This window comes from Capra hircus, chromosome 14 (genome assembly GCF_001704415.2).
Source record: "Capra hircus breed San Clemente chromosome 14, ASM170441v1, whole genome shotgun sequence".
Classification (NCBI taxonomy): Eukaryota; Metazoa; Chordata; class Mammalia; order Artiodactyla; family Bovidae; genus Capra; species Capra hircus.
In genome coordinates this window covers 30,124,235-30,147,737 of record NC_030821.1, presented here as the reverse complement: position 1 = coordinate 30,147,737, position 23,503 = coordinate 30,124,235, and the positions used below count along the sequence as shown (strand labels likewise).

Genomic DNA, 23,503 nt, shown 5'->3' with positions numbered 1-23,503 from the left:
AATTCTCATGGACAGAGAAGCCTGGTGGACAATAGCCCATGGGGTTGCAAAGAAGCAGACATGACTGAGTGAATCAGCACAGCACAAGCCTCTTAAGTCAGTGTTCCAGATTTTCCCATTTTAATGACTCTATTTCCCCTATTAAATAAATCAATAACAAAAATTCATTCAGCCTGCATCTTCCACCAGCTATTCCAAAGTTCTTCTTCTGTTCATTGTTAAGATTCTGATTATTTTAGTATATCCTTATAAACTGCTATTCTTCATCCAACTATAGTCTAGCTACCCTTCTCTACTCTAGTTAAAGGGTTAACAACTTTCTCTGCACAGAGCCAGGTAATATTTTTGGCTTTGCTGGCCACATATATCTCTGTAGCATATTCTGATTTAATTTTTCTTTTGTTCCTTAACTCTTTAAAAATTTGAAACTTCTCTTGGTACAGACTGGATTTGATTTCCTGGTTATAATTTGCAAAAAGCTACTCTTGTTAAAACTATTGTATCTATAATACCAATAACTTCCTTTCTGATATTTGAAGGGCATCTCCCCTACATAAATTCGAGGCAAATTAAGTGATAAGCAGAAGAAAGTCAAGTCATCTGCTTTAATTTTTTTTCTTTTTCTTTATTTTTTATTTTTTAGATTATGAAAGTATGGTAACACATTTATAGAAGACTTGGAAAATACAGAAAAATTTACATATAGTTTTACTGTATATTATGATTATTCTCTAAGTAGATTCTTTTGATTTTCAGTTGGAATTTCAATTTCAAACTCTCAAACATTATTAGAATGAATAAACAGAAAAGTTGAAGGATATAGTAGATGTGAAAAGCACTCTGAACCAATATTAATATTAGTAGAAGCTGAGGAACAGTAACAGTGGGCTTCTTAAGCAGCTGCAGGTGTCTCCCAACAACCACAGCCACCTCCTCAATAGACTGATCCTTAAACAGGCTGAAGAGGAGACCAACAATAAAGTTTCTGTCCTGGGCTCACCAATCAAGAAGCTCCTGCATCTCCAGGGCATAAGGGGTGGTGCCAGCAGGCTGGCATGCCTGGGCAGCATTTCTCCTGGAGGAAACCAGACTCTGGAGAAGCAGTTTCCTGCTGCATAATTCTCCAGAGCTCCAAACCCCCTCAAACGCTTTTTTTTCCATTTATTACCACTTTGCAACACAACATTTTGTTTTTCCCTTTAGCCAAAAACTTTATTTTTTGAACATTTCCAACTATTATTCTATATACAAATGTTAATTTCTTACAAAACTCTGTATTCCATATTGCTAGGTCACTTCATTCCATTTTATGCCACGTTTCCATCAAGAACTATTTTCCAGAATCACAATCTGCCTGATTATGTGTTGTTGTTCAGTTGCTAAGTAGTGTCTGACTCCGCGATGTCATAGACTGTAGTCCTCCAGTCTCAGCTGTCCATGATATTTCCCAGGCAAAAATACTGGAGTAGGTTTCCATTTCCATCTCCAAACATTTTTTGGACACTTTCTTTTCATTTAACTTTCCTCCTCCTTGGTTCCCAATAGACTAAATTCTTTGTCTCACCCTCTCAGCTTCCCAGGTGGCTCAGTGGTAAAGAATCCGCTGCCAATGCAGGAGACGCAAGAAACTCAGGTTCTATCCCTGGACTGGGAAAATCCCCTGAAATAGGAAATGGCAACCCACTCCAGTATTCTTGCCTGGAAAATCCAATGGACAAAGGAACCTAATGACTATAGTCCATGGGGTCACCAAAAGTCATATGCAACTGGTCACACGCAGCCACCCCCTAATCCTACCTTGACATTCTCCAGGCTTCCTCTTTGGCCATCTTTCTCATTCTACATAATTCCCGGAAGAACCCATTCATTTAAATGATATCAACTATCATATTTTGCTTTGATAACTATAACCCCTTTAGTAGCCCAGATCTTTCTCTGTGTTCCAGAACTATAAATCCAAAACATCCTCTTATCTTGTGAACAACAGAACCACTATCTACAAATTTTCCAGAAATCAGTTTCACCCTCATCTTTTTAAGGAACACAGCACATTTGGGGCTGAGGTAGTAAAAATGCACCATCTCTATGCACCATCAGCAACTCCTGATTTAAATGTAAATCATAAGCAGATAAGAGATTGATGAGAGAATATTTTACTTAGATAAGTGGATGAATGTGTTTATGCAGCCATCCCTGTCCTGGGTATAGAAATACCTAATTTTATGGGAGCATAATCACAGTTGATTTTGAGTAGATTCAAAGCTGGGTGGTGAGTAAAACAATTTCCCACTTGCATGTGTAATTTCTCATCATTTTAAAAGAGATGATTATCTTTACCTTTTTATCATAAATAAAAGCAGGCCGCCATTATTACCTCTAGAGATAGATAGCACCACTGTAATTTTATTATATTATTTTGCTTCTAAGAAGAGTAAATCTGAATACTTAAACATTTTTCTATGTGCACAGTTTTTTATTTTTAAAATATTTGACAATTACGACCCTTGTTAAAACATGTAAATAATGATATACCTTAAAATCAGTTAGCCATATTTTTATATCAAGAAAATATTCATAATATAAATTTTTTCTAAAAATAATATTTTTTTATTTCAGCACCATGTGGAAGTCGTTCAACAGGTTCAGAAGGCACTGTTCTATCACCAAACTATCCAAAAAATTACAGTGTGGGACATAATTGTGTTTATTCTATAGCAGTTCCCAAGGAGTTTGGTAAGTAAGATTCATCTCATCATGTAGTATATCATTCTAAACATGCTTTATTTTCACTGTATGCTATTCAAAATGTTAGTTGCTTTTTAATGAAAATATTTACATAAAGTACTTTACTCAGAAAATTATTTTTAGATAGTAGCTTTGTAATAATAAAATTTTGAGGTTATTTTTTGCATTCGGAATTTATAGTCAAGTACACAGGTGAACAACAATATAAAAATGAAAACAGGATTGTTTTTAATTTTTAAAAATAAGTACATCCAGTAACCCTGCAAGTGCCTTCATATTGGAATTTCATAAAATGGGAAATTACCAGAGCATAAAGCAAAGTCTGCTCTGCCAAATATGCATATATTCAAATATGGAGCTGTTATAATAATGACAAAATATGTACAAAACAATTATATTAGTTTTATATTTTATAAACACATTTTCAGATAAAAAATATTTTTATTTTAAGCACCTAGTTTCTATGACAGCAGTGAATATAAAAAGACAGCAAAGGGCATTTCAGCTCATCTTGTCAACCTGACAATCTGTTCTACTTTGGCACTGAGAAGACAATGTGTCCTTTGCTGACTTCACATCTCCCTGATCACAAGTCTTAGAAGTCACTTACCTGGCTTCTAAAGGTTTTGGATCTGAAATCAGCTGGACCTAACCCAGGTTAAGCTCTGTTTATGGATGGATAGGCAAAGGAAATTTAGCGAACAGGAAAGTGTGGGAGAGAGGCTGAAAGTTTTTTAGACTTCTACAATTTAGATTTACAGCGTTGTGTTACAAGGTGAAGGATTTGCTAGGAAATGAATGTCTGGGTCAGGATGACAGAGTATTTTAGCAGAAGGATATAGATTTTATTATATCAAGGTTTTTAGATCACATCTTCTCTTAATGTTTCTGCTGATAATAAAATAAGCTGATGCTTCCAGTCCAATTTCTTATAACGAGAATTTACCTATATATCCTCCTTTTCTCTATTCTGAAACAAGTCCAAGATCCACAACTTAGTAAAGAGAACATTATCATCAGACGGGAAGTACTAAATCTTTTATTTTAACCTTGAAATAGAATCGATGACACCAACATTAGCACAGTGTCTTTTTCTGCAATCTCTTATTCCTTAGCATGTTGATTGATTTATTCAGAGTTGAGCTGTTTGATTATGAAGAAAAGGACAGCTTAGAAAGAAAAACACAATCCATATAATTGTGTTTATTGTATTGCCTTTTGTGCCCAGAAGAGTTTTCCCTTTCTAGAGGGCTTTGTAGTCCCCAGTCACCAAAAATATTACATGGTGACTGATAGAATCTTAGCAGTGCTAATCCAGAAGACTGCATGGCTATCTGAGTCTCTTTGGAAGCCATTAATTTGTTCTGTTAGATTCTGTTCTTGAGATGCCATGCAGCCAAAGGATTGAAAAAGAAGAAAATCACATTGCCTTTCCTGATACATACGCATGTTGGTCACCAGGAGGTATTTGATAGTAGCCTATATATGTATGTATATTCAAAAAGAGAAGGAAAAAGTTCTGATTAAAATTAAGTTAATGGATTCCTAGTGAATGGAATTTTTATTTTAGCAGAGTTAATGTAAGTAAAATTGAATTATCTTAATATGAAAAATAATACAACCAATAGTTGGTGATTTTTAACACTAATTTTTTCAAATAAGTCTTGGATTTTCTGTGGATAAAATCAGGTACACTGATTAATTAGTAAGGAAACTGATTTTATTTTTTCTATAAATGTTGCATCATTCTTTATTTCAAACTTTATATGAAGTCAAACAGATTCTAATCTAATTTTAGCTTGTCACACTTTAGCTATCTGTCTTTGGACAAATAAACACAACTTCTTCAAAACTCAGTTTCTTTATGTGTAAAGCAGGAATCATTATGTCTGTGGAGCAGAGCTATTGTTAGTAATAATAAGACTATTTATATATAGTATGTCATAGTCGATAATTCATACTGTTGGGTTAAGAATGCCAGTTTTGGAGACAGATTTCCAGATTGAGAACACAGCTCAATCTGCCTTTTCCATTTAACTAATTACATGAGTCTTACTTTTCATACCTCTGAAATGGAGGTGATGTGTCTATTTCTTAGAGTTATTTTATAATTAAATAAAATATGTGTAAGTCATTATATAGTATATCGTGAATCACATACACACATGGATGCACATACAAACACACTTTATGTTCACATTCATAGGTACTCCTAACCTCAAAAGTTGAAATAAAATGACATGGATTACTCAGTAGCCCTAGGGTCTTAAGAGTAACATGGCTAAAAATAAAACATTTATATTACATAATTAAAGCATGAAAACACATATTTTGTGCTTTACATCTCCAGTGAATATCTAATCACCTATTGATCACTTGAAATTTTCTGAAAACAAAATAGAGGAATTAAAAACTGCAGTCATAGATTTCTTCCTGGTCCTACCTTTCCCTCTTTAATGTGAGATAATCAAGCAACATGTACTGGATTTCTGTAAATCAAAATTTCTTTTTGAAATTCTTTTCCTCTCTTTTTCACTTTGCCATGATTTCCTTCTGTTGCTTTTGTGTTGTGTTTTATGACTTTTGGTATCACTTCATAACATATCACTTTTCACATTTTTTCCTATCATTTATTCCAAATTATAACCATTTCTTCCTCCATATCTTTTATATGCAGACACTTAGAATTTAATTTTTAAATATGGTAGCAAAATATCTGTCAATACAGTCGATTTATTTATTGAGATTTCATATTTTTACAAGGGTTAAACTTCTGAAGTCATTATATAAGGAGAAAACCACATATAATCAACATTACCCATGAAAATACCATGTCAGCCATAGAAGATCATCCACATTATTTTGTGTAAGCCATATTATCTCAACAATTCTAACAGGACATTTTTTCCTCCAGTGTTAGAAAGATAGCAGTTGTTCGGATAATACCAGATGAGCTAGTTTGGTTTCTTACAGGTCATTTACTACAAAATTGCTTTCATTTATTTATTGTTGCCCAGTGTAGATTTGAGTTCATATGAAGTAAATGTGCATGTAATGTAATTCTACTGGTTGACTGAGTGAATACTGTCAGTGAATTTCTGTCTTTAAGTTTTTCTAGATAAGAGTCATCAATTCATAACACTTTTATTAGCATCATTGATTTCATTTCAACTTCATATATTGGGGTCATCTGGTAATATTCATTCTGTAGGATTCTGGTTCTAAATACTTAGAAAACAACATTTATGGGTCAGTTATTGATATTTAGTTGTCTTTCTTCTGACGAACTATTTCCCTTTTAATTTCTTTTTTTTAATTTAAAAATGTTCTATTTGGGACTTCCATGGTGATCCAGTAGTTAAGACTCCACACTTCCTCTGTGGGGGTCCTGGGTTCAATTCCCTAATAGGAAACTAAGATCCTACATGACACACAAAGGGCAGTCAAAAAAATACCATAGTTTATTAATAAAATAAGTTTTATTTTTCCTTCATCTTAATGTTTAACAATAAGTTGTTTCCCCTTATGGTTTGTTTGCTATAGTCTTCATGCACTGTTTTCAAGTGCCAAAAACATAGCAGACAAATTTTATTTTAAATTTGGTATAGGATAGATATTTTGAATATAAGAGAACTGTTGACATTGTTGGGGGAAATATTTTTATTGATATTATGTATTTATACCTGTAGTGTGGGGCCAAAGTCATTTTGCAAGGAGGAAGTGGCTAGTAAATTTGGGGAATAAATGTTGTGGACTTCTATTTCCATAACCTTGGCTGAGATAAAACAGAAAGAGTTAAGAGCTATAATCAAAGTACCATACTAGTCAAAGGCTAGTTTTTGTTTTTGTCTGTTTTTTCTTGGGATAGAAACTAATGGAGTTTTTAGCTTAAAGCCTAACAGAAATATAGTAGAGAGGGAAAAATTGAAGATTTTAGATGGACCAGTTGGTAAAGCAAGATGCTTTAAGCAATCTAAGGAGATAGGAGTTTAAAAACCTAGAGGGCCTCTTCAAACTATAATGCAGGAGAAATGATTCATGATTAGTATAATTGTACCTCAATTAATTTCACATGAAATACTGCCTTTTGAAATTATCATCGCTTCCTGATCTCCTTCCTCTCTTCCCCTTCTTCCATCACCCACTCTTTACATTCTGGAAAGTATCTGCAAAATAAATGTAGTAGTGTCCTAAGTCTGCCTTAACAAAGTATCACAAATTTAGTGGCTTAGAGCAACAGAGGTTTATTCTTTCACAGTTCTGGAGACTAGAACCCTGAAATCAAGGTATCAGTAACATTACACTCCCTCTGCAGATCCTAGAGAAGAATCCTTCCTAACTTTAATGGCCCCAAGCAGTCCTTGAAGTTCTGTGTTTTGTAGCTGCATCACCCAAGTGGCACTAGTGGAGAAGGGAATGGCTACCCAGTGGTAAAGAACCCCCTGCCAATGCAGGAGACACAAGAGACTTGGGTTCAACTCCTGCATCAGGAAGATCACCTGGAGGAGGGCACGGCAACCCACCCTGGTATCATTTTGTATCATTTGTTCTAGGGACACCAGTTGTAGGATTTAGCATCCACCCTAATCCGTAACCTCATCTGAATCTTAGTTACATCTGCTGCTGCTGCTAAGCCGCTTCAGTCGTGTCCAACTCTGTGCGACCCCATAGACAGCAGCCCACCAGGCTCTTGCCTCTGGGATTCTCCAGCCAAGAATAAAGGAGTGGGTTGCCATTTCTTTCTCCAATGCATGAAAGTGAAAAGTCAAAGTGAGGTCGCTCAGTCGTGTCCAACTCTTAGCGACCCCATGGACTGCAGCCTACCAGGCTCCTCCGTCCATGGGATTTTCTAGGCAAGAGTACTGGAGTGGGGTGCTACCTCCTTCTCCACAGTTACATGTGCAGAGGTCCTTTTTCCAAATACAATGATTTTCTGAGTGCCTGGGTGGGGTTGAATATTGAGGGGACTCTATTCAACACACTACAGAAGATAGACTATATTACTACAGTTTTATGTAGAAAATCCTAGTATAAATTACTCTACAAAGCATGTATCAAATACTAACTGTATAGAATGTAAACTGACATTCAGATTTCTTGGAGAATTCCAACATGTAAATCACCTTGAGGAAATCCAGGATAGTCTATGGTGACTTAACTTTGTGTTTAGCTTCCCAGATAGTCTCACCTTCTTTAAGACCCATACTGAACACGTATTTGTTAAGATATAAAGCTTGCTTTTTCTCAAGACTAACTTTCAAAAGTGGCATCTTGGAAATGTGCATGAAAACCTTTTTAGGTTTTCCTTCTTAGATTTCCCAGATATCTGCCCTATCTCTTATCTTTTGTTGTTGTGTAGACTATTGGTTGCATAGATTTCAAATTCACGAATCCTTAAATCACACAAAGTTATTGTCAGTCTAGTATACTCTGTACAGGGGCATGGAGTTACCAAAACCTTCTGTGTATTTGCTGTGGGAAAAGATTTTTGTCTTATCTTTAAATTAGCTATCATCACCTTAAACTTTTCTTCTACTCTACATATTTTGTTTCTTATTCACAGCTGTTGTCTTTAAATTTCCTAGTGTGGTGTTTTCCCTCCAGTCAATCTGCAAAAATCTTACTCTATAATATTGCTTACAAAATATGATTATACTTGTTTTTTAAATTAATTTGAACTTTATTAAAACTTATGATCTAGTAACAACTATCTCATTAATCCTTATTATATACATTAAATGTATTACTTCCCTTCCATCTTATAGACTTAGGAAATTGAATGATGATTGTTGAATACAATCTATTTTTGCAATACATCTTTCAATTTTCTGTGTAAACTCTTTAGTCTATGAAAAGTAGTCTTTAAAAATTTAGGTCTCCTTTAAACTTAGAAGGAAAAACCAAAATGGATTGAAACTAAGATGCACACACACTATATATAAATGTATATATGTGTATACATATATATAGACAATTCAGTTATATCAGTACATATATTCATTCTTTTTGATTCTTTACCACATAGGTTATTACAGAATATTGAATAGAGTTCCCTGTGTTATACAATAGGTTCTTATTAGTATCTATTTTACATATAGTAGTGTGTGTTAATCCCAAGCTCCAAATTTTTCCCTCCCCCTCACATTTCCCCTTTGATAACCATAAATTCGTTTTCAAAACCTGTTAATCTGTTTCTATTTATAAACAAGTTCATTTATATAATTTTAATTAGATTCCACATATGAATGATATTATATGATATCATCTTTCTCTGTCTGATATGATAATCTCTAGGTCTATCCATGTTGCTGCAAATGGCATTATTTCATTCTTTTTAATCACTGAGTAATATTCCACTCTGTGTGTGTGTGTGTGTGTGTGTGTGTGTGTGTGTGTGTGTGTGTGTACACATATAGACATGGACATGAGTGAGCAAACTCCAGAAGATTGTGAAGGATAGGGAAGCCAGGCATCCTGCAGCCCATGGAGTCACAAAAAGTCAGACACAAATAAGCAACTAAACAACAACAAATAAGCATATGTGTGTTTGTGTGTATATATATATGTGTGTGTGTGTTTATGTGTGTGTGTATATACCACATATATATATACACCACATCTTATTAATCCATTCCTCTGTCCATGGACATTTAGATTGCTTTTATGTCTTAGCCATTGTAAATAGTGCTACAGTGAACATCGGAGTGCATGGATCTTTTCAAATAATAGTTTTCTTCAGATATACACCCAGCAGTGGGATTGCAGTTCTTTTTCATTTTTTAAGGAATCTCCATAGTGGTTGTACCAATTTACATTCCCACCTACAGTGTAGGAGAGTTGCCTTTTCACCATACTTTAACCAGTGTTTCTTGTTTGTAGGTTTTTTTTGTTTTTTTTTTTTTGTTTTTTTTGTTTTTACGATGGCCATTCTGACTGGTGTGAGGTTGTAGTTTCGATTTTCATTTCTTGATAAGTAGTGATGTTGAGCAACTTTTGGTATGCTCTTTGGCCATCTGTATGTCTTCTTTGGAGAAATATCTGTTTAGATCTTATGCCCATTTTTTCATTGGGTTATTTGTTTTGTGATGTAGAGCTACATGAGCTGTTTTTATATTTTGGAGATAAATCCCTTGTTGTCAACCATTTCCCTTTTGATCTTACAGTGTTCTCAAATGTCCTATTTTATTCAGCATTGTTTACATAATTTATGTTGTTGTTACCTGTCTTTATACTTAATTCAGTAATTTATTGTCACTGAGTTTCCCCATATTTTAGTGACAAACTGTTTTGAGATTTTTTTTTTATTCTCATTAGGTCACTACATTATTTTATTGGCATTCTGTTTTTGCCTGGTGAGAAGTTTTCAGTAATGAATAAACTCTTACAGTCAATAAAGGCTATTTATATTTGAAGTGTATGATGCTTCATTTTTTAGCAGTACATTTGTATCAAATTTAATGATATGTCTTTTGTAAATATTGAATTTACTTATCTAACAATGATGAATAATCTTCATAAAATGTGTGTTTATTCAAAATTTGTATATACTATTTATCATCACTAGTTAAATATGAAACACTTGAAAAGGAAAGCTCTTTTACTCTTTTAAAACTGATGATTGTGTTAATGTCAGTATACAAAATGACTAAGCTAATTTTACTATTGTAAGAAAGGAAAATTTTTTTGAGCCTAATATTTTAGGGTAAGGAATATTTAATTATCATATGTAAAATTATATTATTTAATTATTTGTTCACTAGCTAGAATAGGATCCCCCCATTCAAGTTTGGTTCAGATGTCAAGACTCATGATACCACACATTGACCAAGAGGGTAAAAAAGATGTATTACTCATACGATGAGGCTTTCTGAGAAGAGCAGGACAGTATCCAAAATTGTATCCAAGCAGATCCAAAATTGCTTAAGGGAGCAAAGAAAGCTGGCTGGCTTTGGGTTTTATAGGGGGATACTGGAGTGAAAGCTCCTACATGCTGGTCAGGGCTTGTGAGATTCAAAATTCCCATTGCATACAGGGATTCTTATCAGCTTGCCCAAATATCAGGCAAAAGGGAAACGGGGGGATGGGGAAGAGAGCTTGAAACTTGTGAGCAGTTAAAGATCAAGGATGGATCAGCCTTCACCACAATTCACTCTCAGTGTTTGATTGAGTGAATTGTGCCATGTTTGAACTTGTTTATAGCCACAGTAGTACTTTGTGAGTAGTAGATCCATTTAGTTAAGGAGATGAAAATTGATTGAACACCTTGTTCCAGAGCTTAGCAATATGGTGAGAAGTGAAATGAGTACCTTGATCATTATCAAGAATGACTAGAACTCTGTGTAGAGGCACATGTGGCATTGATCTGCGTTTTAGGAATCTTGACAAGATTTCAAATTTTTTTTCCTCATAAAGGGCAACCCTGGACCACATGGTCAGACAGTTGGCAATGGCCCAGTAGTTTGTAAAAATGTTCAGTGTGGCTGATTTATTGACAAGGGTGGTCAGTATAAAGATGCCTGACTGAAGTTTGGGCAGTTGCACTAATCATTGAGTCCTTTAACAGAGATATCTTAGTTAAGATGTGAAAAGCAATGGCTCTCCAGGAAGCTGAGTTACATATGATGATGGTAGCCATACTTGCTGTGACATGTACAAACTTTCTTTGCTATCCATTCAAGATCCCAAGCAGTTCCTCTAGCTAAGGGGTTCAGAAGAGTAGTGACTGCCTGTGAAACCATAGCATCTGTCAAGGAACTAAGATTAGGGCAGACCACACCCTCATTGGGGTTGGTTACTCCAGGGGGCCTAGGTTTGGCTTTAACAAATAGGTATCATTTCCATTTTAGCAAGAAAGCCTTAGCAGCCATACCCAGCTTGCAAGGTACTACTTTCATGATCCACGGTGTAATGGAAAGCTGGATAGAGAGGATCATGATCTTAGAGCCTGTGAGAGCCTGTTTCCAGGAGATCCCAGTATGCAGCATTGTCATTGTGAAGACATTGTGAAGACAGGTGGGAACCTCTTGCATTTGAAGTCCATGGGCAACTTATGGTTACTATGGGTGACCCAGAAACTCCAAGAGGCATGAGAGGAAGTTGCTAAAGCCTTTACAATGAAGAAGTCAGAGGGTGGAAAGGGGCAGCACCAGTTATATTAAAATTTGGAAAGATTCTAGAGGCCTTTTTTTTTTTTTTTTTTTTAGTAAAAGGCCCCATTCAAGGTAGTTCAGTATACTAGTAACAGGATAAATGGACTTAAGTAAATGAAACATCTTTTTATAAATGAAAAATATGTTGCCCTCAAAATCGAAAAATTGCTAAAATATTTTCAGCTTGTTTTAACACTGTGGTACCATGAGAGTCAATATTTATTTCTTAATGGTGTTAAGGATGGAGTAGCTTTTGACTGACCAATTAATATTTCAGGATTAAACTCAAGTGACAGGGCCTTCTAATATGTGTAGGGAAATGAAACCACCACCTCCTCTTTTTGTGAACTCTTTTATATCTGCTTGTCTTGAACGATTGTGACAAATGAATCTCCTTGAAGGAAGATGTAATGTCACCTGTGCTCCTGGACAAAGTTGAATGCAGTTACCATCTTGCCTACCAAGGCAATATGCAGTGGCTAGGCTTCTGAAGACCTCATGTGTAGCCAGGTAAAATTGTCCTTTCAAAGTGCAAAGCAGAGAGCATATCTCATTAGAGTTAAAGGCAAACTATAGCTGAGTGTCTTTTGAAACTGGCATTAAATAGATGAGATGAGCCAAATCAGGGCTTCCCAGGTGAAGCAGTGGTAAAGAATCCACCTGCCAATGCAGGAGATGCAGATGTGGGTTTGGTCGCTTGGTTGGGAATATCCCCTGGAAAAAAATGGCAACATGCTTCAGTATTCTTGCCTATAAAATCCCATGGACAGAGGAGCATAATAGTTTTAGTCCACAGGGTCTCAAAGAGTCAGACATGACTTAACGACTAAGCACACACATGAGCCAAATCATTACCAAAATATTACCACCTAGTGATTAGATGGGACTAGTAACTTAGATAATATTGAATATGAGGCCTTTAAAGAGTGGTTCAACAGAATTAGAGTTTCAGTTACTGTGAGTTATGGTTCATTTTTCCCAGGTTTAAGAACAACCTAGCTTGTGTGTTAGTTGCTCAGTTGTGTCCAACTCTTTGTGACCTCATAAACTATAGCCCACCAAGCCCCTCTGTGCATGGAATACTCCAGGCAAGAATACTGGAGTGGTTAACCATTTCCTTCTCTAGGGAATGTTTCCAATCCAGGGATCTAACCTCAGTTTCCTGCATTGCTCACAGATTCTTTACTGTCTGAGCCACCAGGGAAGCCCAAATTGGCTATTAAATGGAGAAGTACTGGTGATAAATACCCCTTCTATAAATGTCTTTTACAATGGGCTTCAATATTTGAAGACTCTGTTTTAAAATGCAGTGAACCATATGAACTATTTTAAGTGTTAAGAAAAGGCCATGGGATCTCAATTTCTTAACCTGTTGTAAATGCTAAAGATATAGTTTAGTTTATTACGTGTCTTATTAGAGCTTCTTTCATGACCCCTGTGGGATATTTAGGCAGAGCAGTAGTTCTGATGATTAAAATGAAGCATACTTATTTGTTCACTCAGTTCAGTTCATTCGCTCAGTCGTGTCTGACTCTTTGCCACCCCATGAATTGCAGCACGCCAGGCCTTCCTGTCCATCACCAACTGCCGGAGTTCACCCAAACTCATGTCCATCGAGTCGGTGATGCCATCCAGCCATCTCATCCTCTGTCGTCCCCTGCTCCTCCTAACCACAATCCCTTTCATAATCAGAGTCTTTTCCAATGAGTCAACTCTTCGCATGAGGTGGCCAAAGTACTGGAGTTTCACCTTTAGCATCAGTCCTTCCAGAGAACACCCAGGACTGATCTCCTTTAGGATGGACTGGTTGGATCTCCTTGCGGTCCACGGGACTCTCAAGAGTCTTCTGCAACACCACAGTTCAAAGCATCAAATCTTCAGCGCTGAGCTTTCTTCAAAGTCCAATTTTAACATCTTACATGACCAACATAGCCTTGACTAGACAGACATTTGTTGGCAAAGTAATGTCTCTGCTTTTGAATATGCTATCTAGGTTGGTCATAACTTTTCTTCCAAGGATTAAGTGTCTTTTAATTTCATGGCTGCAATCACCATCTTTAGTGATTTTGGAGCCCCCAAAAATAAAGTCTGACACTGTTTCCACTGTTTCCCCACCTATTTCCCATGAAGTGATGGGACCAGATGCCATGATCTTAGTTTTCTGAATGTTGAGCTTTAAGCCAACGTTTTCACTCTCCTCTTTCACTTTCATCAAGAGACTTTTTAGTTGCTCTTCACTTTCTGCCATAAGGGTGGTGTCATCTGCATATCTGAGGTTATTGATATTTTTCCTGGCAATCTTGATTTCAGCTTGTACTTCTTCCAGCTCAGCATTTCTCATGATGTAATCTGCATAGAAGTTAAATAACCAGGCTGACAATATACAGCCTTGATGTACTCCTTTTCTTATTTGGAACCAGTCTGTTGTTCAATGTCCAGTATTAATGTTGCTTCCTGACCTGCATATAGGTTTCTCAAGAGACAGGTCAGGTGGTCTAGTATTCCCATCTCTTTCAGAATTTTCCACAGTTTGTTGTGATCCACACAGTCAAAGGCTTGAGTTAGTCAATAAAGCAGAAATAGATGTTTTTTTTGGAACTGTCCTCCTTTTTCCATGATCCAGTGGATGTTGGCAATTTGATCTCTGTTCCTCTGCCTTTTCTAAAACTAACTTGAACATCAGCAAGTTCACGGTTCACATATTGCTGAAGCCTGGCTTGGAGAATTTTGAGCATTACTTTACTAGCGTGTGAGATGAGTGCAGCTGTGCAGTAGTTTGAGCATTCTTTGGCATTGCCTTTCTTTGGGATTGGAATGAAAACTGACATTTTCCAGTCCTGTGTCCACTGCTCTATTTTCCAAGTTTGCTGGCATATTGAGTGCAGCACTATCACAGCATCATCTTTCAGGATCTGAAATAGCTCAACTGGAATTCTGAAGCCTCCATTAGCTTTGTTCATAGTGACACTTTCTAAGGCCCACTTGATTTCACATTCCAGGATATCTGGCTCTAGGTGAGTGATCACACCATCGTGATTATCTTGGTCATGAAGCTCTCTTTTTTGTACAGTTCCTCTGTGTATTCTTGCCACCTCTTCTTAATATCTTCTGCTTCTGTTAGGTCCATACCATTTCTGTGCTTTATCGAGCCCATCTTAGCATGAAATGTTCCCTTGGTATCTCTGATTTTCTTGAAGAGATCTCTAGTCTTTCCCATTCTGTTGTTTTCCTCTATTACTTTGCATTGATCACTGAGGAAGGCTTTCTTATCTCTCCTTGCTATTCTTTGGAACTCTGCATTCAGATGCTTTTATCTTTCCTTTTCTCCTTTGCTTCTCGCTTCTCTTCTTTCACAGCTGTTTGTAAGGCCTCACCAGACAGCCATTTTGCTTTTTTGCCTTTCTTTTCCATGGGGGTGGTCTTGATCCCTGTCTCCTGTACAATGTCATGAAACTCCATCCATAGTTCATCAGGCACTCTTATCTATCAGATCTAGTCCCTTAAGTTTCTTTCTCACTTCCACTGTATAATCATAAGGAATTTGATTTAAGTCATACCTAAATGGTGTAATGGTTTTCCCTACTTTCTTCAATTTAAGTCTGAATTTGACAATAAGGAGTTCATGATCTGAGTTACAGTCAGCTCCTGGTCTTGTTTTTACTGACTGTATGGAGCTTCTCCATCTTTGTCTGCAACAAATATAATCAGTCTGATTTCAGTGTTGACTGTCTGGTGATGTCCATGTGTAGAGTCTTCTCTTGTGTTTTTAGAAGAGGATGTTTGCTATGACCAGTGCGTTCTCTTGACAAAACTCTATTAACCTTTGCCCTGCTTTGTTTTGTACTCCAAGGCCTAATTTGCCTGTTACTCCAGGTGTTTCTTGACTTCCTACTTTTGCATTCCAGCCCCCTATAATGAAAAGGACATCTATTTTGGGTGTTAGTTCTAAAAGGTCTTGTAGGTCTTCATAGAACCGTTCAACTTCAGCTTCTTCAGTGTTTCTGGTTGGTGCATAGACTTGGATTACCATGATATGGAATGGTTTGCCTTGGAAATGGACAGAAATCATTCTGTCATTTCTGTGATTGCATCCAAGTACTGCATTTCAGACTCTTTTGTTGACCATGATGGCTACTCCATTTCTTCTAAGGGATTCCTGCCCACAGAGTAGATATGATGGTCATCTGAGTTAAATTCACCCATTCCAGTCCATCTTAGTTTGCTGATTCCTAGAATGTCGACGTTAACTCTTGCCATTTCCTGTTTGACTACTTCCAGTTTGCCTTGATTCATGGAACTAACATTCCAGGTTCCTAGGCAATATTGCTTTTTACAGCATCTGACCTTGCTTCTATCACCAGTTGCATCCACAACTGGGTATTGTTTTTGCTTTGGCTTTGTTCCTTCATTCTTTCTGGAGTTATTTTTCCACTGATCTCCAGGAGCATATTGGGCACCTACTGACCCGGGGAGTTCGTCTTTCAGTTCCCATCATTTTTCCTTTTCATACTGTTCATGGGGTTCTCAAGGCAAGAATACTGAAGTGGTTTGCCATTCCCTTCTCCAGTGGACCACATTCTGTCAGACCTCTCCACCATGATCCGCCCGTCTTGGGTGGCCCCACATGGCATGGCTTAGTTTCATTGAGTTAGACAAGGCTGTGGTCCATGTGATTAGATTGACTAGTTTTCTGTGTTTATGGTTTGTGTGTCTTCCTTCTGATGCCTGTCACAACACCTGCCATCTTACTTGGGTTTCTCTTACCTTGGATGTGTGGTATGTCTTCACATCTGCTCCAGCAAAGTGCAGCCGCTGCTCCTTACCTTGGATGAGGGGTATCTCTTTATATTTAATAAGTCCTTTAGATTACAGGGTATGAATTGTAATCTATTTAAGTATAGTGGGATCTACAATAATTATAATTTCAGCTTCTATTTTGATTAAGGACATGAAGGTTTGCCAGTTGGTTCATATTAGTAAATATTAAAGTTAATTCAAAACTCATGTTATAGAGGTACAAAAGCCCATCTGAGACATTTAAAATTTTCACTTTTTAAATATTGTAGGAAAATTTAATTTGCTATTTGGATCAAAGTGTGGACCTCCTTTTTAACTAGCTTGTTTATTGATTACCAGATATATTTTAGAGGTACCAGAAATGCTCTCTAAGGTGAAAGTGTTAGTCGCTAGTCATATCTGACTATGCGAAAATGTGTCTTCCCGACCCAGGGATCAAACCTGGGTCTTCTGCATTGCAGGCTAGTGTTAAAGAACTATTCTGGCAAAGCAGGTAAACATAAAGAGATATCAGTTCAGTCTGTGGGTCAGGAATATCCCCTGGAGGAGGGCGTGACAACCCACTCCAGTATTCTTGGCTGGAGAATCCCATGGACAGAGGAGTCTGGTGGGCTACAATCCCTGGAGTCTCAAAGACTGGGACATAACTGAAGCAACTTAACACATATGCGTGCTCTGGAGAAGGGAAGATCCCTTTACTCTGCTCATATTATAAGGTTCTTCCTCCAGAATGTCAAATCTGTAACATCAGAGATATGGGGCTCCACCACAACAATCATTGCTTTATATGGATTAAGGATTGGGAGTTTAAGTAGCATTTGAATTATCTTCTTAGTTGTGCCACATGGGTACCATTAGTATTTTATTCTATAAGCGTGAGGATAAAGATCTTTGTTGCAAATAAACCTCTGCAGCAGTTATAGCAAAAGATGTTTATAAAGTGGTGAATCATCTGCTTTTAGGACTGGAGACCTCAGCATGCCACATGCTAACTGTTCTTCCACACAATTGGCCATCCAACAGGACCACATATTTCACAGAGTATCAATATTTTCCCTGAGAACTCTATAGAAGAAAGGCCACTGCCTGATTGAGACCCACAGCCAGCAATCACAGAGTAAGAGTCACTTCTCTGAACCAAGCATTAGTCATAGTTTATGATGGAATCAAGATATGTAATTCAATCTGAGGCACATAAATAGGTCCAGTCAAAGATGCACAACCCAGAGTCTTTTTGAGGTGAGTCCCAACTCTTGTTTCTAAATGTCAATTATGAAAACTTCTGATGTCATTTGACTGAATCTATGATACAGATTCATTGGAACTCAACAAATGTAGTACAGAGCAGCATAGCTCAAACTCCAAGACTGCTAGCAGGTAACAGAGCTGATTACTAACTCAAAGCAAAAAAAAAAAAAAAAAATCCATGGTATTTTCCAGGCAAGAGTACTGGAGTGGGTTGCCTTTTCCTTCTCCAGGGGATCTTCCTGACCCAGGGATCGAATCCAGGTCTCCCGCATTGCGGGCAGACGCTTTACCCTCTCAGCCACCAGGAAAGCCAATATATAGGCTAGTGAACATGAAGTTGCTCAGTCGTGTCCGACTCTTTGCGACCCCATGGACTGTAACCTATCAGGCTCCTCTGTCCATGGGATTTTCCAGGCAATAGCACTGGAGTGGATTGCCATTTCCTTCTCCAGCGTATCTTCCCAACCCAGGGATCAAAACCAGGTCTCCCGCATTGTAGACAGACGCTTTACCGTCTGAGCCACCAGGGAAGTCATATATAGGCTAAGTAGGCCAAAATACTATTTTTAGCAAGCCGATATTCTTTCTCTGATTGGAAAGTTTTTGAAAACTGAAATCTGAAGATTAGTTTTTAGTACAGAATCATTTTATAAAGTTACTCAATGATAATAATGAGTTATATTTTCAAACTATTATAACCTAAAACATGTTGCATTGCTATAGGTTATATACTCACATTGCTTGACCAACAAGTAATTGCTCTTTGAATTTTATTTTCTACCCTGCATACTGGGCATCACATTTCACTTATATTTGGGTGTTTCTCAGTATGTAAGACTATACTCTATCAATTTCTGTTAGGTTGTTATTTTAAAATCATTGTGCTCTCATCAGCAAAAGTACAAAAGGTGCTTATACTTGGTTTTCTACAAGTATATCTGAACTTCCACAGGTTTTTTTTTTTTTTTGTATCAGTTGTTCATTCCAGAAATGAAATTATTAAAGCTTTCTCATTCTGGAGATGCAAATTATTTATGATATGTACCATTCTGTATACTAATTACAAGGTAATAAATTGCAATCAGTCTCATATTTCACTTTTCAAAAATCACATTAACCTTCGAAAGTGTGCTTCTTAAATTTGCAGACAGCCTAATTCTTAAATCTAGCTTTCAGTCTTAATAGAAATATAATATTAGATGAGTTTCTTTCCCTCTCCAGGGCTCAGATTTGTCATCTGTAAGATGAAGATAATAATTTTAATAGCATTATAAAAGGGATTATCCATGTAAAATAATTATAAACTAGTGCCCAGAATATAAAAAATGTAGAATGTAGTTATGATTATTTTTACTGTGACATAATGCAAATAATCAAGTCTATCTTTTCCCACATGTTTGAAAAAACTATGTTCCATAATCTAAAAGGGCGTCATATACTCTTAGGAACAAGTGATATGGAATAAACATATTCAAAAATAAAACATTATTTTAGAACCTCTGCAGTATCAGGATTTCTAATCCACATACCTTCTTATTTCAGTTTCCTGAAGATTTTTCTATTTTTAAATTTGGAAATAATTTGGAATTTAAAAGAACAATTTACATGTTTAAAAATTTACATCTATTCTCAATTTACCAAATATTGATACTTTCTTAGCCAAGTAAGAATATATTACTAATTGGTAAATACAGAGAACATTCCTGTGAGAACTTGAGAATAAAACAAAGATAACTGCAAGCGTTATTTTGTCTTATTTTAGAAATGTCCTAAGGTATGAGACAAGTGTATGAATATTGAACATAAAATGGAAAATATCATTACTTGGAAATGATACAATTGCACATTAGAAAATTTGAAGAAATTGAAAGAAACTTTTAAAAGATAATAAAACTGAATGAAAGATAAATATGCATTGGCTTTCTTCTATAATAGTAATAACCAGGAAGAAATATGGTTAAAATAGATTAGTATGTACATGATTTTATAAGAAGCTTTTGAGTGAAAGATTCTAAAATCTGAGTCATTAAGAGTTTATTGAAAGCTAAGCTTTCAGACTCAGGTGCTTATGAATTAATTACATCGTGTAAAATTATTAGTTTTTTTTCCCCTTTGAACAAATGCTGATTAAATGTAATTGAGGAGATTTTCAATATAGATAAAGAGATAAAATATATCATACATATAAATGACAGAAAATAGTAAGCACCATGTGAAAGATACTGCATTGTAACTAATCGAAAGTGGAAACATGGCAAATATTGGCCTGGGATTTGAATGGTAGATAATATCTTCCTGTGCTCAGACAAAGATAAAGATTTAACTACCAAAAAAAAGATGGCTTGGGCCAGGAAATTTATTTAATATAATTGCTTAAAAAAGCAAGATATTTTCCTCAAGAGAAACTGGAAAAGGGTGGTAAAATTTCTGGAAGCAATATTATATAAGAATATTTTTTTAATTAATTTTTTTGTTTAAGGATAATTGCTTTACAGAGTTTTGCTCTTTTCTGTTAAACCTCAGCATGAATCAGCCATAGGTATACATATATCCCCTCCCTTTTGAAACTCCTTCCTATCTCCCTCCCCATCCCACCCCTCTAGGTTGATACAGTACCCCAGTTTGAGTTTCCTGAGCCATACAGCAAATTCCCATTGGCTATCTGTTTTACGTAGAGTAATGTAAATTTCCATGTTACTCTTTCCATACATCTCACCCACTCCTCCCTTTTCCCCATGTCCGTAAGTCTATTTCATGTCTGTTTTTCCATTGCTGCCCTGTAAATTAATTATTCAGTACGTTTTTGTAGAATCTGTATATATGTGTTAGAAAGTGATATTTATCTTTCTCTTTCTGACTCACTTCACTCCATATAATAGGTTCTAGGTTCATCCACCTCATTAGAACTGACTCAAAAGTGTTCCTTTTTATGGCTAAGTAATATTCCATTGTGTATATATACCACAATTTCTTAATCCATTCATCTATCGATGGACATCTAGGCTGCATCCATGTTCTAGCTATTGTTAAGTAGTGCTGCAATGAAAATGGGGTACCTGTGTCTCTTTCAATTTTGGTTTCCTCAGGGTAATGCCTAGGAGTGGGATTGCTAGGTCATGTGGTGATTTCATTCCTAGTTTTTTAAGGAATCTCCATACTGTCTTCCATAGTGGCTGTATCAATTTACATTCCCACCAACAGTGTAAGAGTGTTCCCTTTTCTCCGCACCCTCTCCAGCATTTATTGCTTGTAAACTTTTTAATGAGGGCCATTCTGACTGGTATGAGGTGATATCTCATTGTAGTTTTGACTTGCATTTCTCTAATAATGAGTGATATTGAGCATCTTTTCATGTCTGTTTGCCATCTGTATGTTTTCTTTGGAGAAATGGTTTTTTTTTAGGTCATTTTTCCACTTTTTGATTGGGTTGTTTGTCTTTATGGTATTGAGTTGTATGAGCTGCTTGTATGTTTTAGAAATTAATCCTTTGTCAGTTGTTTCATTTGCTGTTATTTTCTCCCATTCTGAGAGTTGTCTTTTCATCTTGCTTATTGTTTCCTTTGCTGTGAAAAAGCTTTTAAGGTTAATCAGGTCCTACTTGTTTACATTTATTTTTATTTCCATAACTCTAAAGTAGTGGATCATAGAGGATCTTGCTTGATTTATGTCATCGAGTGTTCTGCCTATGTTTTCCTCTAAGAGTTTTATAGTTTCTGGTCTTACATTTAGGTCTTTAATTCATTTTTTGTTCATCTTTCTGTATGGTGTTAGGAACTGTTCTAATTTCATTCTTTTACATGTATCTGTCCAGTTTTCCCAGCACCATTTATTAAAGAGGGTGTCTTTGCCCCACTGTAAATTATTGCCTCCTTTGTCAAAAATAGGGTATCCATAGGTGCATGGGTTTATTTCTGGGCTTTCTATCTTGTTCCATTGGTCTATATATCTGTTTTTTTGCTGGTGCCATACTGACTTGATGACTATAGCTTTGTAGTATAACCTGAAGTCAGGAAGCTTCATTCCTCCAGCTCCATTCTTCTTTCTCAAGACTGCTTTGGCTTTTTCGGGTCTTTTGTGTTTCCATATGAATTGTGAATTTTTTTGTTCTAGTTGTGTGAAAAATGCCATTGGTAATTTGATAGAGATTGCATTAAATCTGTAGATTGCATTTGTTAGTATAGTCATTTTGACAACATTGATTCTTCCTACCCAGGAACATGCAATATCTCTCCATCTGTTTATGTCATCTTTGATTTTGTTAATTAATGTCTTATAATTTTCTGTGTACAGTTCTTTTGTCTCCTTAGGTAAGTTTATTCGTAGATATTTATTTATTTTTGTTGCAATGGTGAATGGGATTGATTCCTTAATTGCTCTTTCTGATTGTTAATTGTTAGTATATAGAAATGCAAGTGATTTCTGTGTATTGATTTTGTATCCTGCAACTTTGCTAAATTCAGTGCTCATCAGCTCTATTAATTTCCAAATACTATCTTTAGGGTTTTCTAAGTACAATGTCATGTCATCTGCAGACAGTGAGAGCTTTACTTCTTTTTTTCTAATCTGGATTCCTTTTCTTTCTTTTTCTTCTCTGATTGTTGTAGCAGGAGTACCAGAACTATGTTGAATAATAGTGGCGAAAGTGGACCCCCTTGCTTTTCCTGATATTAGGGGGAATATTTTCAGTTTTCACCATTGAGAATAATGTTTGCTGTAGGCTTATCATGTATGGCCTTTACTATGTTGAGGTAGGTTTCTTTTATGCCCATTTTTTGAAGAGTTTTAATCATAAATAGGTATTGAATTTTGTCAAAGGCTTTTTCTGCATGTACTGAGATGATCGTATGGTTTTTATCTTTCAATTTGTTAATATGGTGTATCACATTGACTGATTTGCTTATATTGAAGAATCTTTGCATCCCTGTAATAAAACCAACTTAATCATAGCGTATAAGCTTTTTGATGTGTTGCTGAATTCTGTTAGCTAAAATTTTGTTGAGGATTTTTGCATCTATGCTCATCAGTGGTATTGGCCTATAGTTTTCTTTTTTGTGTGTGTGCTGTCTTTATCTGGTTTTGGTATCAGGGTGGTGGTGGCCTCGTAGAATGAGTTTGGAAGTGCTCCTTCCTATGCAATTTTTTGAGAGTTTTAGAAACATAGGCATTAGCTCTTCTCAAAATGTTTGATAGAATTCTCCTGTGAAACCATCTGGTCCTGAGCTTTTGCTTTTTGGGAGATTTTTGATCACAGCTTCAATTTCAGTGCTTGTAATTGGGTCATTTATAATTTCTATTTTTTTCTGGTTCAGTCTTGGAAGATTGAACTTTTCTAAGAATCTGTCCATTTCTTCCAGGTTATCTATTTTATTTCCATGTAGTTGTTCATAATTATCTCTTACAATCCTTTGTATTTCTGCATTATCTCTTGTAACCTCTCCTTTTTCATTTCTAATTTGTTGATTTGATTCGTCTCTCTTTTTTTCTTGATGAATCTGGCTAATGGTTTGTCAGTATTCTTTATCTTCTCAAAGAACCAGCTTCTAGTTTTTTAATATTTACTATTG

The 23,503-nt window shown here is 36.0% G+C and overlaps 1 protein-coding gene across 1 annotated transcript in view; it reads left to right on the top strand.

Moving 5' to 3' along the window:
* LOC108637476 (CUB and sushi domain-containing protein 3-like) overlaps window positions 1–3,315 on the top strand; it is a 95,803-nt gene extending 92,488 nt beyond the window's left edge. Inside the window, exons 9-10 of the mRNA XM_018058090.1 lie at window positions 2,617–2,733; window positions 3,197–3,315. Of these exons, the coding sequence (XP_017913579.1) occupies window positions 2,617–2,733; window positions 3,197–3,315 (236 nt within the window). The remainder of the gene's footprint in view (window positions 1–2,616; window positions 2,734–3,196) is intronic.